Below are 16,815 nucleotides of genomic sequence, written 5' to 3'. Positions count from 1 at the left end.
TGCGATGCATTATTGGGGGTTTCACTCTTACATAAAACTCTGGGATTCCCCCAATGAACAAGCGCATATGCGAAAGTTAGGGACAGTCAATATTTTACATTTGTGTGTATAAATGGGTTTAGTTTACACGAGTGTATGTTATTTTCGCACTGTAAACATGTTGAAATCTTTCCGCTGTGTTGTTGGGTCTCCATCCAATGACGTTTGTTATTCCGGTCTGTTCCACGCACGTGCACTCTTCAAACACCCATCAGAATGCCGCTTGTGTGTTTACATGAGCACATTAAGCTGTGTGTTAAATTGCTTTCTCTTAATCCCTTAAATGGCGTTAGGAAATCAGCGTTCTTGTTTACATGACGTTTCAGAACACCACTTTCTGCTAAAACCCCGGAATAAACTGTTTTCTTAAGTGCATGTAAACGTGGTCAGTGGTAACTCAGCTCATTAGTTCAATGCAGAGTTGCCGTGACAATGATTGTTAAACAATGAGGGGCAACAATTTTGTCCAGCAATGTAATGTTCAGTAATGTTAACAATTTACATATTTCCAATTTTCCAAAGCATCTTAGCCAAAAAAAGATGATTGATGGAATTGTACTTGGAATTGATAAAAGTATATTTTACAAGTAAAGATCTGACAAAAATTTTAAAATAATCTTTTATGCACACACACACACACACACACACACATACATATATATATATATATATATATATATATATATATATATATATATATATATATATATATATATATATATATATATATTTATTTAAAATGGTCTTTTTAATGGTTGATGGGTAAATCACTGAATTGAACTGCTAATAATCACACATGTATCACCGAGGACAACAGGGTTTTGTGGAGTAGAAATGTTGTTTTATATGAGCTGGCCAGCCAACAGAGTCCATTCAGATGTTAAATGACATTCTCAAACAGCTGCATTGATCTCATAATGTTTTCATCCTATAGGGAACAAAAAGGCACAGGTAAGACATCTCACCTGTGGAGACGAATGGACTGTCCATAGGAGGACATCACACTGTAAACCCTAATGTTTTCATTTTGGGAAAAATCAAGTTATCTTAATTAAACATAAATTGAAATGTCAAGTTTTGGGCAAATAACTCAAATATCTAAGTTCCTTGAACTTATTTTTCATAGAAAAAAATCCATAGACAAAGGAATAGTTCACCCAAAAATGAAAATTTGCTGATAATTTATTCACCCTCAGGCCATCCAAGATATATCTGAGTTTCTTTCTTCATCAAAACAGAATTTAAGACTCTCAGGATTTTATTTCAGGCCTCCTCCTTTAAACAATGAAAGTGAATGTCCTCCATTTTTGACGGTCCAAAATGCATATTTAGGGTGCATCAAAATAATCCACACGACTCCCGTCGACAAATAAAGTTCTTCTGAACGCAAACGATTGATTATTTTGAGAAACAAAACAATACTTATATACTTTTTAACTACAAATGTTCGCTTCCGTACAACTCTGCGACACGCACTCATGAGAGGGATGACGTAAGCTCGTTGGTAAGGTCATGAGTCACGTGTCACATGGAGGAGGAGGCAGGAAGCGCGTCATTGTTTACATGAGAAACTTGCACAGACCAAGCGCCATTCACAAACCAAAACAGTCCAAAACAATTTCAAAACAATATAAAATAAAAATAATTTCCAAATAATATTTTTAAAAAAAAACTTTACTGCAGTAAAGGACCATCCTTTATTTTGGAGCAATGCCATTGCGTTATCTACTTGTGCTTTTTCTTTAGCAGAAATACATAGGCTATATGACTGTCAGGAATTCAAGCCACAAAAGTTGTAGTTAGTGAAACCAAGTGCGAGAGCGTTTACTGAGATTCACAGGATTTACAGGATTTACACAGTGAGATCAATGGTACAGGTGATATCACACAGAAGAGAAGCTTCACAAACGTATTTATGCAGGCAGTGATGAGCGAGTTAATTGAGTGCAGGTGTGGTGAATTAGAAATCGGGTGATGAGCGGAGAGCTGAGGGAGGCGTAACAATGACAATGTTTTCACACATACCTGAGTTCGCTGGAAAAACAGCATGGGCACAGTCAATTAATTCATATATCGACCCTTTGTTTCTTTCGATGGTCTGAAATCCTCAGGGGTAAAATGTTCACTGCACACCCTCCAATATTTGAGAGAATGTAGGGGTGTACTGATATCCAGGTTCAGCACGATAAGCCAGAGCTTCAATCGCTCATGATCATGTATAGGCAATCGATGAAAAGTTAATATTTTTCCCAGCGTGCATTTTCTTTGGGGTTTCTGAAGGTTGAAGCATCCAGGATACACACACCAAATGACCTTTTTGAACAATACACTTATACAAATACAAATCTACAGCAAAGACAATAAACTTTTTGTACAGCGCTCCTCTTGTAAACAATGATGCGCTGCCTGCCTCCTCCTCCACGTGACGCGTGCCCTTACCAACGAGCTTACGTCATCCCTCTCATGAGCGCGCATCACAGAGATGTACAGGAAGTGAACATTTGTAGTTAAAAAGTATATAAGTATTGTTTTGTTTCTAAAAATAATCAATCATTTGGGTTCAGAAGAACTTTATTTGACTAGAGTCGTGTGGATTATTTTGATGCACCCTAAATATGCATTTTGGGCCATACATTCATACATTCACTTGCATTGTTTAGAGGAGGAGGCCTGAAATGAAATCCTAAAAATCTAAAATTCCATTTTGATGAAGAAAGAAACTCAGATATATCTTGGATGGCCTGAGGGTGAGTAAATTATCAGCAAATGTTCATTTTTGGGTGAACTATTCCTTTAAGATTTTAAGTGTTAATAACTCAAACAATTGAGTACACAATTGAGGCTATAGGGAATACCCACAATGCCTTGAACCTGAATTATTTAAGTATGTTTCCTTGGTCCAAGGGCATATATGAGGACATTTAAATAGTTGTTATTAAGAATTCATAGAAGTTTGAGTTCTTTTGTAGTATTTATGTTGTTTTGTTGCAAATTATTGTTTCGTGTGTCACCATTAGGGTGATCTGTGTCCCCTTTGGTCAAGTTGGACACTTTTAACACTATTAGTTCTCCTTGTGCATATGCAGTTTATTTAATGATTGACCTAGAATCAGTTGATCTTCATTATTTAAGATGTGTTATTGTATGACCTAAATTTGAGCCCATTCAATTAAAATTATTAAGTTGAAACAACAACATTTAAATAGCAAATCAAAGTTAAGTCTACTTGCATCAAGTTACCTTTAAATAGTTAAGTTCATTCTACTGTATATGGACGCTAAGTTAAGTGAATTTAATTACACAAGTTTTGGTGATGCCATTACTCAATTCAATTGAGGGAACAAATTTACTCAATCAACTGAGTTGAGTCAACTTATTAGGGTTTTTTTCGAGTGCAGGAAGACACATTCTTCTGCAGGATATTTTAAGTTTCAACATTATACAGGGATGTTTTGTTTTTCCTTTAAGTGTTGTACTTAAGAAATATTGTTGTAAATAATAAAGTCATTCATGCAGGATGCATTAGAGACTTACGTGTTGGCAACAGTCTATAAATTCATCTATAGTGACCACTCCATCCCTGTTTTTGTCCATTTTCTGTCAAGACATGGTAAGGTTCACAAGGTCAATGTCATTGGAGTTTTCATTACAACTCTATTTAAGGCTGGTCTGTCATTTCTTATTGGGAATTTTTCTTGTTTAGAATACATCTAGACAATCTCTATAACAAATTAAGCAGATCTGTAATAAATAACAACAAAGCATATGGTGGGGATCAAAAGTTCAATGAAAGTAATCAAATCAGACCTTTTGTATTAAGTTAGCATGATCAATGTCACAAGTTTGCTAATTTGATTAGTGACAAATAAATAGTGCAGAATCGTAATATTTCTTATTCGTTTCTTTGCTTTACATTTGTCAAAATCCTAAAACTTTGCATATTTCCAGGTTTACATTAGATTTGGAATCCCTGAATTTCAATGTCCTAAAATTTTGAACCCCACTATAGATGGGAACATTCCCAAAATGTTCAATTTAAAAACAAAAAATATAAATTAATACTGAATATCTAATATAGGAGAGCAGACAGTGTGATTCTGTACTGCACCAGTAAAAACAATACCCTACTATGAAATGATTTAGTCTCACCTGGAAAAATATTTCCACATGCTGTCGTGGAGTCTCCTCTTTAAGGATGGGGTATGTGCATTTTCCCATCATGTCATAGATGGACTTAATGATGTCTAACATTTCCTGTGTAACCAAAATAAAAATAAAATGAAGACAATGTGTTTGCTTTACTTTTTGTTTTATATATATATATATATATATATATATATATATATATATATATATTTTTTTTTTTACAAGTATAATAGTGTAACTACTATTTTATAATAATAAAGGGATAATGAACAGTCAGACATTCATTATTGCAAAATAAACCCAACCAGGGTGATCAAGACCGACAAGAAACAGAAGGGTCTTATCACTGTTAAAAAATCCAGTTGTTTAAAAAAAAAAAGAAAAAAAAAAAGCAGAATAATTATGTACAAAATACAGTAAAAATTTAAACAACTTAATAGAACAATACATTTAACAGTTTAAAACTGTTGTTTTTATGGTATATTTTACGTTGCAGTACCGTCGCTTATATTATTAAATGATAAACTTCATATATTAACCTTCTGAAACTGTAAAAATCTGCTTTTTACTTTATAATGTATTGTTAATCACCGTAATAATTACAGAAGGGCACATGCTGACATGAAGTTCATCAATAGTGGCCCTTCCAGGAACAATGACCAATAAACATGTAGAGACAGTACTAAGTGTCACTCACACAAACACTAAATACCATCAGGGTAACACATGTGAAATTAAAATGATGCAATAAACATGAACTAAACAACATCAGTTATAACACAGAACACCCCAAAGTACATAACTGATATAATGAATTGTAATGGGTCACATAGGGAATTCTGGGAATGCTCGATTACTGTTTTTTACCATAATTTTACCAATAATTTACTGTAAAAAGTACAAGTACTCTCTTGTTAAACATCATATAAATTTTAACCGTTAATTATACGGGAAAATATACATATATCTTTTTTTTTTACAACATTTTACCATAAAACTACTTTTTAAATATATTATAATTTTTTAACGTATATTTTACGGTAACTACTTGTTAATCAATTTAAGTTTTTTACTGTAGCATTTTTACAGTCTTTAACCATTAAAATTATGGACATTTTTTTCCAGTGTATCACTCTAAAAGGGTTTATTTTGCAATAATGACCATTATCCTTCTTATAACTACTAACCAAATAAATATTCTATTCTGATTAGCTGGAATGCGTGCATTGAGACCGTTTAATGCACAGGTAGGTCCAGTCAGCTTTAATTACTGTTCTATTTTGCTCAAGCTCAAGATGGCGCCAAGTATGGCTGCTGCGTTGCGAGTTCCGACCCAATGTTCTCTTTGTCTGTAGTCCCCACATGCTTTAAAACATCCACCATTGTGCCTGTACCAAAGCAATCCAAAATCACTTGCTTAAATTACTGGCATCCTGTTGCTCTGACCCCCATCATCAGCAAATGCTTTGAGAGACTAATCAGAGATAACATCTGCTCTGTGCTGCCTCCATCACTGGACCCATTACAGTTTGCTTACCGCAACAACCGCTCCACTGATGATGCCATTGCATCTACAATAAGCAATCTCTCCCACCTGGAAAATAGGAACACATATGTGAGAATGCTGTTTGTAGGCTACAGCTCAGCATTCAACACCATAGTGCCCTCCAAGCTAGATGAGAAACTCTGGGCTCTGGGCTTAAACAGCTCGCTGCGTAGCTGGATCCTGGACTTCCTGTCAAGCAGACGCCAGGTGGTTAGAATGGGCAGCAACATCTCCTCATCACTGACCCTCAACACTGGAGCCCCGCAGGGCTGTGTTCTCAGCCCATTCCTGTATTCAATGTACACACATGACTGTGTGGCAACACATACAGTAGCTCCAATGCCATCATTAAGTTTGCTGATGATGCGATTGTGTTAGGTCTGATCACTGACAATGATTAAACAGCCTACAGAGAGGAGGTGCACACTCTGACACGCTGATGTCAGGAGCACAACCTCTCCCTCAACATCAGCAAGACCAAGGAACTTGTGGTGGACTTCAAGAGAAAAGACAAAAAACACAGCCCCATCACCATCAATGGAGCACCGGTGGAGAGAGTCAGCAGCATCAAGTTCCTCGGTGTCCACATCACTGAGGAACTCACATGGTCCGTCCACACTGAGGCCATTGTGAAGAAGGCTCACCAGCGCCTCTTCTTCCTGAGACGGCTGAGGAAGTTTGGAATGAACTGCCACATAGAGAGCATCCTGACTGGCTGCATCACCACCTGGTGCGGCAATAGCACCGCCCTCAACCGCAAAGCCCTGCAAAGGGTGAGGCGAACTGCCAGACACATCATTGGAGGTGAGCTTCCCTCCCTCCAGGACATATATACAAGGCAGTGTGTGAAAAAAGCTCGGAGGATCATCAGAGACTCCAGCCACCCGAGCCATGGGCTACTCTCACTGCTACCATCAGGCTGGCGGTATCGCAGCATCATGACAGCTTCTTCCCCCAAGCAATCAGACTTTTGAACTCTTGATCTCTCACGATCAAAATACATCAGTACTGCACTTTATTAATCTTACACTGGACTGTCATAATTATATTCTCTCTTAACAACACACTGGCAACTGACTATCAACCAACAGCCTGAATGTCAATACAGCACAATACAACCTACTGTATATTTTATATATACTATTTTTATTGTATACTGTGTATTCTATATTGTGTGTATGTGTATTCTATATTGTGTGTATTGCAGAGGTGGACAAAGTACACAACTCCATGACTTGAGTGAAAGTACAGATACTACTAGTCAAATATTATTCCATTACAAGTGGAAGTTGTAAAGACAGATTTTTACTTAAGTAAATGTACAGAAGTACTTGGTTTTAAAAGTATTAAGTATCAAAAGTAAATTTCCTTTTTTATGTCAACGCATTGTTTTATTATTGTTGCATTGTTGTATGTAATACTTAAAATACCTTATGCCTCTGAAGCAACCTACTGAATACACTGACTAGATTCTGGATAAATTGAGAATCACAATGTTTTTGTTTCAAATAAAGATCATGATTCTCCCACGATTCTGAATGCCAACTAAAGAAAATAACATGTAATTTACAGAGGTTCTGACAAAATATTAATTGCTGCATCTCTTTAAAAATGTTTAATTGATTTGAATGAATTATTTAAAAAAAATCTGTTTGAATGATTCAATGACTCACTCAAATACTTCACTTGTTTCATTACTGGATGAATCAGCATTTTTGAACAAATGTCTTGAATGAATGATTCAATGACAATGTAATCGGTACAATCATTATTTCAAGCGTTAAGTTCCTTTCAAGAGGTGTTTGCCCTATTTTGATCGTAGACATCAGTGTTTATATGCGAACTGTAAACTTTTATCCCAGTACTTCTGTGATAATTTGAATATTTGTAACGCAGAAAGAAACAATGATACTGGTAGAAAAGACTGTTTATGAAGCTGTTTCATACCTTTACATGATAACTGCTCTCTCTGGCTCAGCAGCAGCACCAACGCAGATTTGAATGTTCCGGTATGATTTTTGTCAAAGGTTTAATAGACAGGCGAATCGTTATCATTTAGGAAAGAGATCGTGTGGGTGTTTGAATCAAGATCGCGATCTTTTTATGATTTAATCGTACGGCTCTACACATAACTATAGTAAGTATGCAAGGTAACAACAACAGCAACAACAACAACAACAAAAAAATATATATATAAAAGTTACAAGATATTAACTTATTTAACTCTTAAGCTCATTTACATTTGAATTCACACTTTTACATGCTAACTACCGTCATTGTCGAACCTTACCTATGCGTTAGCGGTGTATCCACAAGGCCATGGCAACTTGGTGGGCAAATCCATAAAAAATAATTTGACTGACCATACTTCATACTGAAACTTTAGCTCTAAAGCACAGATAATTTCAAGCTTTCACAAGAAATTAAAAGTTTACATACCTCAATATGCTTCCGCAGGTGGGACGGCGAGTTTTTGAAGGCTGTGATATGGTTTGTTTTAGGCAAACAATGCAAACATTTAAAACTAAACGAATCTTTATCATTTTCAGAAAACTGGAACATATTTTCTATGTATGGCCATGGGTGCACGCACTGCACAGAGGAACCGCCGTCTTCCATTTTGCCAACTGATCAGTGTTCAAAAAATGCTGGGAAATCATTGAACTTCACGACACGTGACCCTACAAGAGTAATTACTGATTGGCTGTCTTTCACCTGCAAAAAACCAATCACGATTTAGAGAAGAAAAAATAAATAATCCACTGATTTTCAAAGCTGCTACATAGTAACGACTTTCTACTCGAGGACCTTGATAGAAATGTAGTGGAGTGAAAAGTATGATATTTGTCTTTCAAATGTAGTGAAGTTAAAGTCACAAGTTTCCAGAAAAAAATAATACTCAAGTAAAGTACAGATACTCAAAAAATGTACTTAAGTACAGTACTCAAGTAAATGTATTTTGTAACTGTCCACCTCTGGTGAATTGTATACTGTACATTGTATATTATTATTTGTATATTGTGTTGTTATTATGTGTATGTTAGATATGTAAATTGTGTTGTGTAAATCTGATGTTTATTGTAAATTGGTATATGTCTCATCACTGTCATGACTGCTATGTTGCTTTCAACCACTGTTGCACTTGTGTATATGGTTGAGTGACAATAAAGGGATTTGATTTGATTTGATATTAATGTAACTGCTCTCCTGTGCTTCGTAATGAGACATTGTGAGAGTTTTATGCCTTTGTTCAAATTACCTCCAGACACGAATATAGTCTCAGAGCTGGGATTAACCATAACATCACAAAACATCATCAAGTCATGCAATGCCATCTTAAAATCAACTGTGAAGTGCTACAGGAAACACGGAAAAGACAACAGTGTTCTTCAGCCCTGTATTACTCACCCAAAGCACTTGTAAAGAAAGTATGGTTTGACATTCAGCTGTTTTGAACAGAGGGGGAGAGATGGTAACCGGGACCAGCAAGACAAGGCAAGTCGATTTAAATTGTAATATGATAAACATCATCTAAAATTGCTGCCCTACCCAACATGTGCGCCTATAGCTGCTAGAGGGCAGCTATTTCCTGAATGTGGAAGTGTTCCACGATTCGCCTGTTTTAAGTTTTCAGTCTCCAGTGTTTCTACATATATCGGTGTATATTCTTAACGGGTAATGATATTTAAAGTATTACATTTGTACAAATTTTCAAAAAACATATATTTTTTGGCTCCATAGTGTCGATACTTCACAGAGTCGAGATGACCGTTTTTTTACAGTGCCTCACCTGAGTGTGTTGATGACATGAAGCGATGGTCCGTGGTTAGTTACGTTGATATCATTAACCTCTTTTGAGTTGTGATAACAACTGCACAAGTTGAGCCTGAAATTCATTTTTACTTCAAATAACACTTAAACAGTTTTTGTTCTCCATCTTATAAAACACAGCCTTTTGCAGTTTAGTAATCGCAAAAGGCCACATCGCGATTTCATTGTTAATTCAATCAATCGTGCAACCTTAATGGATACCATATGGATTTCTCAGAAGTCATTATATTCTTTATTCTTCGAGTCTTAATTTTGCAGCAAAAATCAATGACAGCTGTAACTAATCAATGCTGGCAAGAAACCATGGTATAAGTGGGATAATCCAATGCTAGGTGTGTGATAAATGATTTTAATGCACTTCACCGAGGTAACCACCCTTCGCGTTATGCATTAAAAATGTTTAACGCACACCTAGCCGTAGATTATCCCTTACATTTGGACATGAAAAGTTGATATAATAGTATTAGATGACAGAAATGAGACTGCAGAGTGATACACGAGACATGAAACTAGCACAGCTATGAAATTGGTTGCATGGGACAGCAGTCAATTATACAGTTTTGCAGTGATTAAACAAATATTTGACTGCTAAATGTCACAACTGACCAATCAGAATCAAGTATTCCAGAGAGCCATGTAATAACGCTATTGTTTTATCTTAAATTATTCTTTATGGATGATTCTTTTTATATATTACCTCTTTTGTTATATATCCATCTTTATTAATATCATACAGGTTAAATGCCCAGTTAAGCTTCTCCTGAACAGTGCCCCGTAACAGAATGGAAAGACCCATTACGAAATCCTGTAAACCAATGAAAGACAGAACATGGAGATATCAGTGAGAGCAAACAGAATATTAAATTAATAATAAAATTATACTATATAAGACAAACTTAAATGTTGACTTGATTAAGCCTTATCTAAAAGTATAAACTAATTTCAAAAGTTTGAAGTTTAATGGTTATACAGACATTACAGTAAGAAAAACCATCAACTAGCTAGATTAATAGTCAGACAGACTGTCACATAGATAGTCTGATAAACCATCAGATAGATAGATAGACAGACAGACAGACAGACAGATATACTGACAGACAGATAGATAGATGGACAGATGGATGGACAGATAGATAGATAGATGAGAGAGTAGGAGGAGAGAGAGAGAAAGAGAACAATTTAAAACAGATTACAGGCCTTTTTTTATTTGTGTACATTTGAATCTTTTAGCAGTTGGAGTTTGAATTAAAAATCATTTCTAGCAAGTCAGTCCACTGTCGGACATATTTGGAACACTCTCAAGAGGCTATTTCCAATTATGCCAGTGTAGCTCCTATTTACTTGAATGGGAGAACACCGAAATCTAAAAAAAACGGTTGGTCAAGATTACAATCAAAGAACATATTACAAACCAGCAATAAAATGTGAAAATATTGGAATCATAAATTGTGCTCTTTACCTCATATTATGCTAAAATATGCAATTTCCCCGTCTTGTATAGCTAATGTGCATGCATGTTAGCAAGTTGATTAACAGGTGATGTCTGTATATAAAAGGTGATTGGCTCTTTTACCTGTGAGGCGGGACTTCCTTTCTACATCCGTTGACCGTTAGGCACTAGGAGGAGTTAGTGTTAGAAATTTTGGTCTCGGTTTAGAGATTTTAAAAAAATTAAATAATAAAGTTTGTGGAATAACAGTATATTGTCACGGTTCCAGCATTTGTGCTGGCTCATACTGTTGTTTGTTTTTCTCTCTTCCTCATGTCTCACAGGTGGAGCCGGAATGCATGATTAGCATTTCCATGGGAGTTCCCGGGGAGGCGCTGACCATGGCAATGATTTACACGCCAGTTACACCTGCTTCTCACTTATTGCACTCCCTACTTATTCCTTGTGTTTTCCCTCTTTCTTTGCCAGTTTATTGTTTGCTGTCAGATGTTAACCGTGCTCTCATGTTTAGTTGGAGATTGTTCATGTGTCTGTTGGTTGCTTGTCTCTAGAGGTGTGGTTACCTTGCTGTCGCCTTTGCTGTATTGTCGCCCAGTTCCCTTGGAGCAGGATTCCTCGGACTCTACAAGCGTTTCGGGGGAGAACTCGCCTGGGCTTTGCTTCGCACCACACCAGCTTCAACGGAATCTCTTTGGATTGCTCCTGACTTCCACAACGCATGCACTCATCATTCTAACACACTCATTCCTTAGCCCGCTGAGAGGCTATAGCTTTTGACTCTGCTCATCACTGCTGCCGGTGCTGAATGCGTCTGTCCTTGTTTACAAGCGTTGTTGTTAATAAACTCATTGACTGTTTCCCTCTGCATTTGGGTCCCTTTGTCTCCCCTGAGCTCTGCTTGGACGACACCATGATCAAATCTCTGCCTCTAACCGGACTCTGGAAATGATGGCTTCGCAGCTTGCAGAACTCACCGCGTTCGTCCAGCAACTCTGTCCTCCTCTCGATCCCAGTCCCACACAGGACACACCCCCATCTCCTTCGGCAGCTTAACACACCCCATGGCACCCAGATGCGCGCATCCTCCCTCCAGCTCTGTTCTCAGGTGAGGGATCTGTTAGAGTTTTTATCTCGCAATGCTCACTGTTATTCTCCTTTCAGCCCTCCATGTTTTCCTCAAACACGATGAAGATTGCGTGTGTAATCATGCTCCTCTCTGGAAGGGCTGGAGAATGGGGAATGGCAATGTGGGATAACCGTCATCCATGCTGCTCCAACTATGAAGCTTTCTCCTTGGAACATCACCGGGTGTTTGACCGTGCAGCCCAAGGTCAGGAGGCTGGGAGGATTTTATCAGGACTGTCCCAGGGTAGTCGATCATTAGCCGACTATGTGATAGAGTTTCGCACCCTGGCCGCTTCCAGCGACTGGAACGATCACGTTTTGTGGGATCTGTTCTTGCAAGGACTTTCTGATACTATCTAGGATGAGATTTATCCTTTGGATAAATCCTTCCCCCTCGATTCGCCAATTTGGTGGACCTGGCCATGCGAGATGATCAACGCCTGACTCAGCATCGTGATCATCGTCTATGCCGCTCATCGCCCACTCTGGCAGCTGATCTTCACCATGACTCGCTCCTTCTACCAGATCACCTGACTTTCATCTCAACTCTGAGCTCATGCAGGTAGGTAGACTTCCGGTGTCACATAAGGAAAAGCAGCTGAGGCTTCTTAAGGGGTTATGTTTTTCTTGCGGCCGATCGGGCCACCTCTCTGCAACATGCCTGTTAAAAGACAATGCTCATCAGTAGTAAGGGGTTTACTGGTGAGCGCGACACCCTTGGACAAAGCCCCCGGGCATCACACACTTCTCCCGGCCCATCACACACTTCTCCCGGCCCAGCTGCAGAATGGAATTGACAGTCATATGATTTCGGCTTTGGTGGATTCCGGTGCCGAAAGGAATTTCATTGACACAGACTTGGCTTCCAAATTGTGGCTCCCCAGGTTCCGATTGGATGAACCCATCACCGCCCACACACTTTTTGGCATGCCCCTGTCAGTCATCACCCATTCCACGAAACCAATCATCTTTGTCTCCGGTAACCACTCTGAACAATTGTCCTTCTATCTCATCTGGTCCCCAACGACCCCAGCTGGGACATCCCTGGTTAGTAATGCACAACCCACACATAGATTGGGCAACCAACACCTGCAGGCTCATACTGTTGTTTGTTTTTCTCTCTCCCTCGTGTCTCACAGGTGGAGCCAGCACACGTGATCAGCATTTCTATGGGAACGCTGATAGTTCCCGGGAGGCGCTGATCATGGCAATGATTTACTTGCCCGATCCACCTGCTTCTCACTGATTGCACTCCCTACTTATTCCTTGTGTTTTCCCTCTTTCTTTGCCAGTTTATTTTTTGCTGTCAAATGTTAACTGTGCTCTTTTGTTTAGTTGGAGATTGCTCATGTGTCTGTTGGTTGCCTATCTCTAGAGGAGTGGTTACCTTCCTGTTTGCCGTCGCCTTGGCCTGTATTGTCGCCCAGTTCCCTTGGAGGAGGATTCCTCAGTCTCTGCCCTCGTGTCGGGGGAGACACTTGCCTGGGCTTTGCTTCACACCACACCAGCTTCAACGGACTCTCTTCGGATTGCTCCTGACTTCCACAACGCATGCACTCATCATACTAACACACTCATTCCTTAGCCAGCTGAGTGGCTATAGCTTTTGACTCTGCTCATCACTGCAGCCGGTGCCGGGTGCACCTGTCCTTGTTTACAAACGTTGCTATTAATAAACTCATTGACTGTTTCCCTCTGTGTTTGGGTCCCTTTGTCTCCCCTCACCCTCTGACAATATTGGCTTTATAAAGCCAACATAATAACTACAAATATATTTTTTCCAAATGATGAGAACAATCTTTCAGGCTATATTTCCCACAAGTGCTTTAGATTTTTAATTACCAGATATGACAAAATAAGCCTTAGATCAAGCTAAATCGCTACAGGACAAGTCAAACTTTGTTATTAAAAACAAGATGACGATATTCTCATTTATTTTAATTATTGTATTGCTGGGGTCAAGCGATGTTTGTTTATAACTAGAATTAACTGAAATCCTTGTTGTGTGCAAACTGATTGTTCAGTGTTGGTTAAAATGTTTTCGAATACCTTTTAAAATACAAACTGCACAATATATTGTCAGTCAAGACACTATTGTGCAATAATGGTCAACTCAAAGAAACTATTTATTTCTGTAAGCACTCCAGTTGTGTTTATTATATGCAAATACACCAGCATCAATATGAAACTGCAATTCAGTATTCAAAATAGCCACAATAACATGATCTTCAATATTAATCGCATGCACGTGAGGAAGATTACCATTGTTCAGAATGTTGCATTGATGTAATTACTTACTTCAAAACTGACAGAGCCATTGTGGTCTGTGTCGAATGCATTAAACAGAAAATGCGCATATGTTGAAGCATCTGAAAAATAAACAGGAAAACAGCTCAGCTTCATCAATCACAGCAATGTCATTACCTCAAATCAGGCCTGGCTTATTTCTTTTCCTCTGTTCAACAACAAAGTGAACGCATAAGCTTGCATAAGCTAGCATTAATAATACTATAAATAATAAAACAAGTGTGGGCGCATGGGCTATGTGAATGTGTTAGATTTGATAGATATGTAATTTGTCATAAACCATGACAAAAGGTAGAGAACCTAAAACCCCTAATTATAAAAGTACTCTTTAGAATGTGAAGTACCGCAAATCATAAATCACTACAATAGCCATTTCCACAGTGAGACATACATTCAAATATACTGTATAATAGGAACAGTCACTACCTGTGCTGTTGCACTTCATTTTGGTGACTTTTAGTGCTAAATTAAACTTGGCAGTAGTCTAGATGATAAAATGACTGTGGCGTAATTTTTGCAAAATTATATTACATTATTCATAACACGTATCATGGCAGTTCCAAGGTGAAATGTCCACTCTGTGGCACTAAAAGTTTGGTAGATGTTTTAGGTTTTTATGGTGAATGCTCTATCAAGTTTTAAATCAACAAAACCGACCTCCCAACCCTAAGCCTTAAACCTAAACCTAACCAATAGTGTCATAAAAAGCAAATATGAGATGAGAAATGCAAGTGATGAAGCAACCATGTCATGTTGTGGTGCTTCTAAGACACTTTCGACTCACGTTGACACACGTGCACATCAGGACTCGTACCTTTGCAACGCAAGTGCGAATGCTCTATCAGTTTAATTGAAGTGCTTAAACAAGCTTGTAAATCATGTCATGCTCTATAGTAAAAGTGTTTATTGTCATAAGACAGCAATGTGTGAGGAAAAGGACAAAAAGTAAGTGTTTATCAACTGATAATCTGCCGTTTTACTTGTGATTTGTTTGAAAGTAAATAAAAGTTATTGTTGTAGCATCTATAATGTTCATTTCACCAGGAAACTGCTGCGATAAGTACAACGAGCCATGCAATAATAATTTGGCAACAATTAATGTAATTCTATGAGACCAGGTTTATTTTGGAGAGCATTTACATTTGGTATTTCATTATCAGACCCCAAGTATCTCACTGCAAGGAAGAGGTATTTGAGGCATTTCTCTTTTTTTAGTGATGGCACCTTCTACAAACCTCACTGCTTTTTTTGCACTACATCCTACATATACACTGTCCGCCTTTCTAAAGGTGGTTTGAAAGCCATTAAAATTAAGATTCACCACAGTTGTTTAACTTCAGAGAAAATAGCAGGCTACTAGAGCAGTGGTTCTCAACTGAAGGGTTGTGACCCAAAAATGAGTCGCTGTTCTGTTCAGGTCTGTTCAAATTTGGTGCAAAATCATCTTTAACGTAGTAATATGGTGAAAGGAGGGGTGCCAAGGTGTTTGCATTCAATGGACAAAACTCCCCAGGGAGGCAAAGAGCATATGTGTGACCTCTGAAAAAATCAGCATAGAAACTTTCTCGCAAAGAATTGCCTCATTGTCTTTCTACAAAACCCGTTGATAGAGCATCGGGAATGTCTTCTGAGACTATTCGGCATTAATTAAGTATACCTAGACTGTAGGGACTAAACATAATCATTATTTAGAACAACAAAATGTTGGTCGACTCGCCTAAACAATGGTAGTCATTACCTCTGGTTACTGTTAACATTACTCCGGCCAAGGGTACATAGGAAACTATGGAGCCTAATTAAAAGTACTATCTGGATACGGTAGCGTTGGTCAGCCTATCCCGGTAGTATAAGTCACTCCTCTGGTTGAGAATAGTGTTATTTTAATTAAGTGTATGCAGATCTAGGGGGACTATACAAAACTATTATTCAAATAAAAGTATGCAGGGAGCAACTTGTCCGAATAATATTAAGTCAATTACCTCTGGATAATGACCCAAAACTGGCCAGTTTGTGGAATGATCACATATAACTCGGCCAGTGTGTAGACTCTACTAACAGGAATCCACATGAACGAGTGCAATGCAAAAGTATAGATATAAATAGAATAATCAAGTATCCAAATCTAGAGACAATCTCAATTGGTGATCAATAATAATTGGAATCTCAATCTAAATTCAAGGTCTAATATAACTGGAGTCAGATAAAATTATTAATGGAGTCAGATTTGGTCTTAACTAAATCAAATAGCTATGACACTACAACCACATGCACACGAAAAAGACCAGTGTGCAGATACCTTCACCACTTCGCTATATTCCGCCATTGGGCCAGCGAGGTGGCGTTTTTACAATGCTGAATATTCGTTTAGTAT

At 37.9% G+C, this 16,815-nt stretch overlaps 1 protein-coding gene across 2 annotated transcripts in view; it reads right to left on the bottom strand.

The window, feature by feature from the left end:
* Positions 1–787: 787 nt before the first annotated feature.
* Positions 788–16,815, bottom strand: part of LOC127427846 (Kv channel-interacting protein 4-like) — a 268,897-nt gene continuing 252,869 nt past the window's right edge. For both annotated transcript variants that reach the window (XM_051676864.1, XM_051676084.1), the window contains exons 4-8: positions 14,436–14,506; positions 10,260–10,367; positions 4,189–4,293; positions 3,574–3,636; positions 788–967 (exon numbers count right to left, since the gene is read on the bottom strand). In XM_051676864.1, coding sequence (XP_051532824.1) covers positions 920–967; positions 3,574–3,636; positions 4,189–4,293; positions 10,260–10,367; positions 14,436–14,506 — 395 coding nt within the window. In that variant the 3' untranslated portion in view covers positions 788–919. The remainder of the gene's footprint in view (positions 968–3,573; positions 3,637–4,188; positions 4,294–10,259; positions 10,368–14,435; positions 14,507–16,815) is intronic.

The sequence above is a fragment of the Myxocyprinus asiaticus genome, chromosome 1, assembly GCF_019703515.2.
Source record: "Myxocyprinus asiaticus isolate MX2 ecotype Aquarium Trade chromosome 1, UBuf_Myxa_2, whole genome shotgun sequence".
Classification (NCBI taxonomy): Eukaryota; Metazoa; Chordata; class Actinopteri; order Cypriniformes; family Catostomidae; genus Myxocyprinus; species Myxocyprinus asiaticus.
This window is presented reverse-complemented; position numbering and strand designations above follow the sequence as displayed.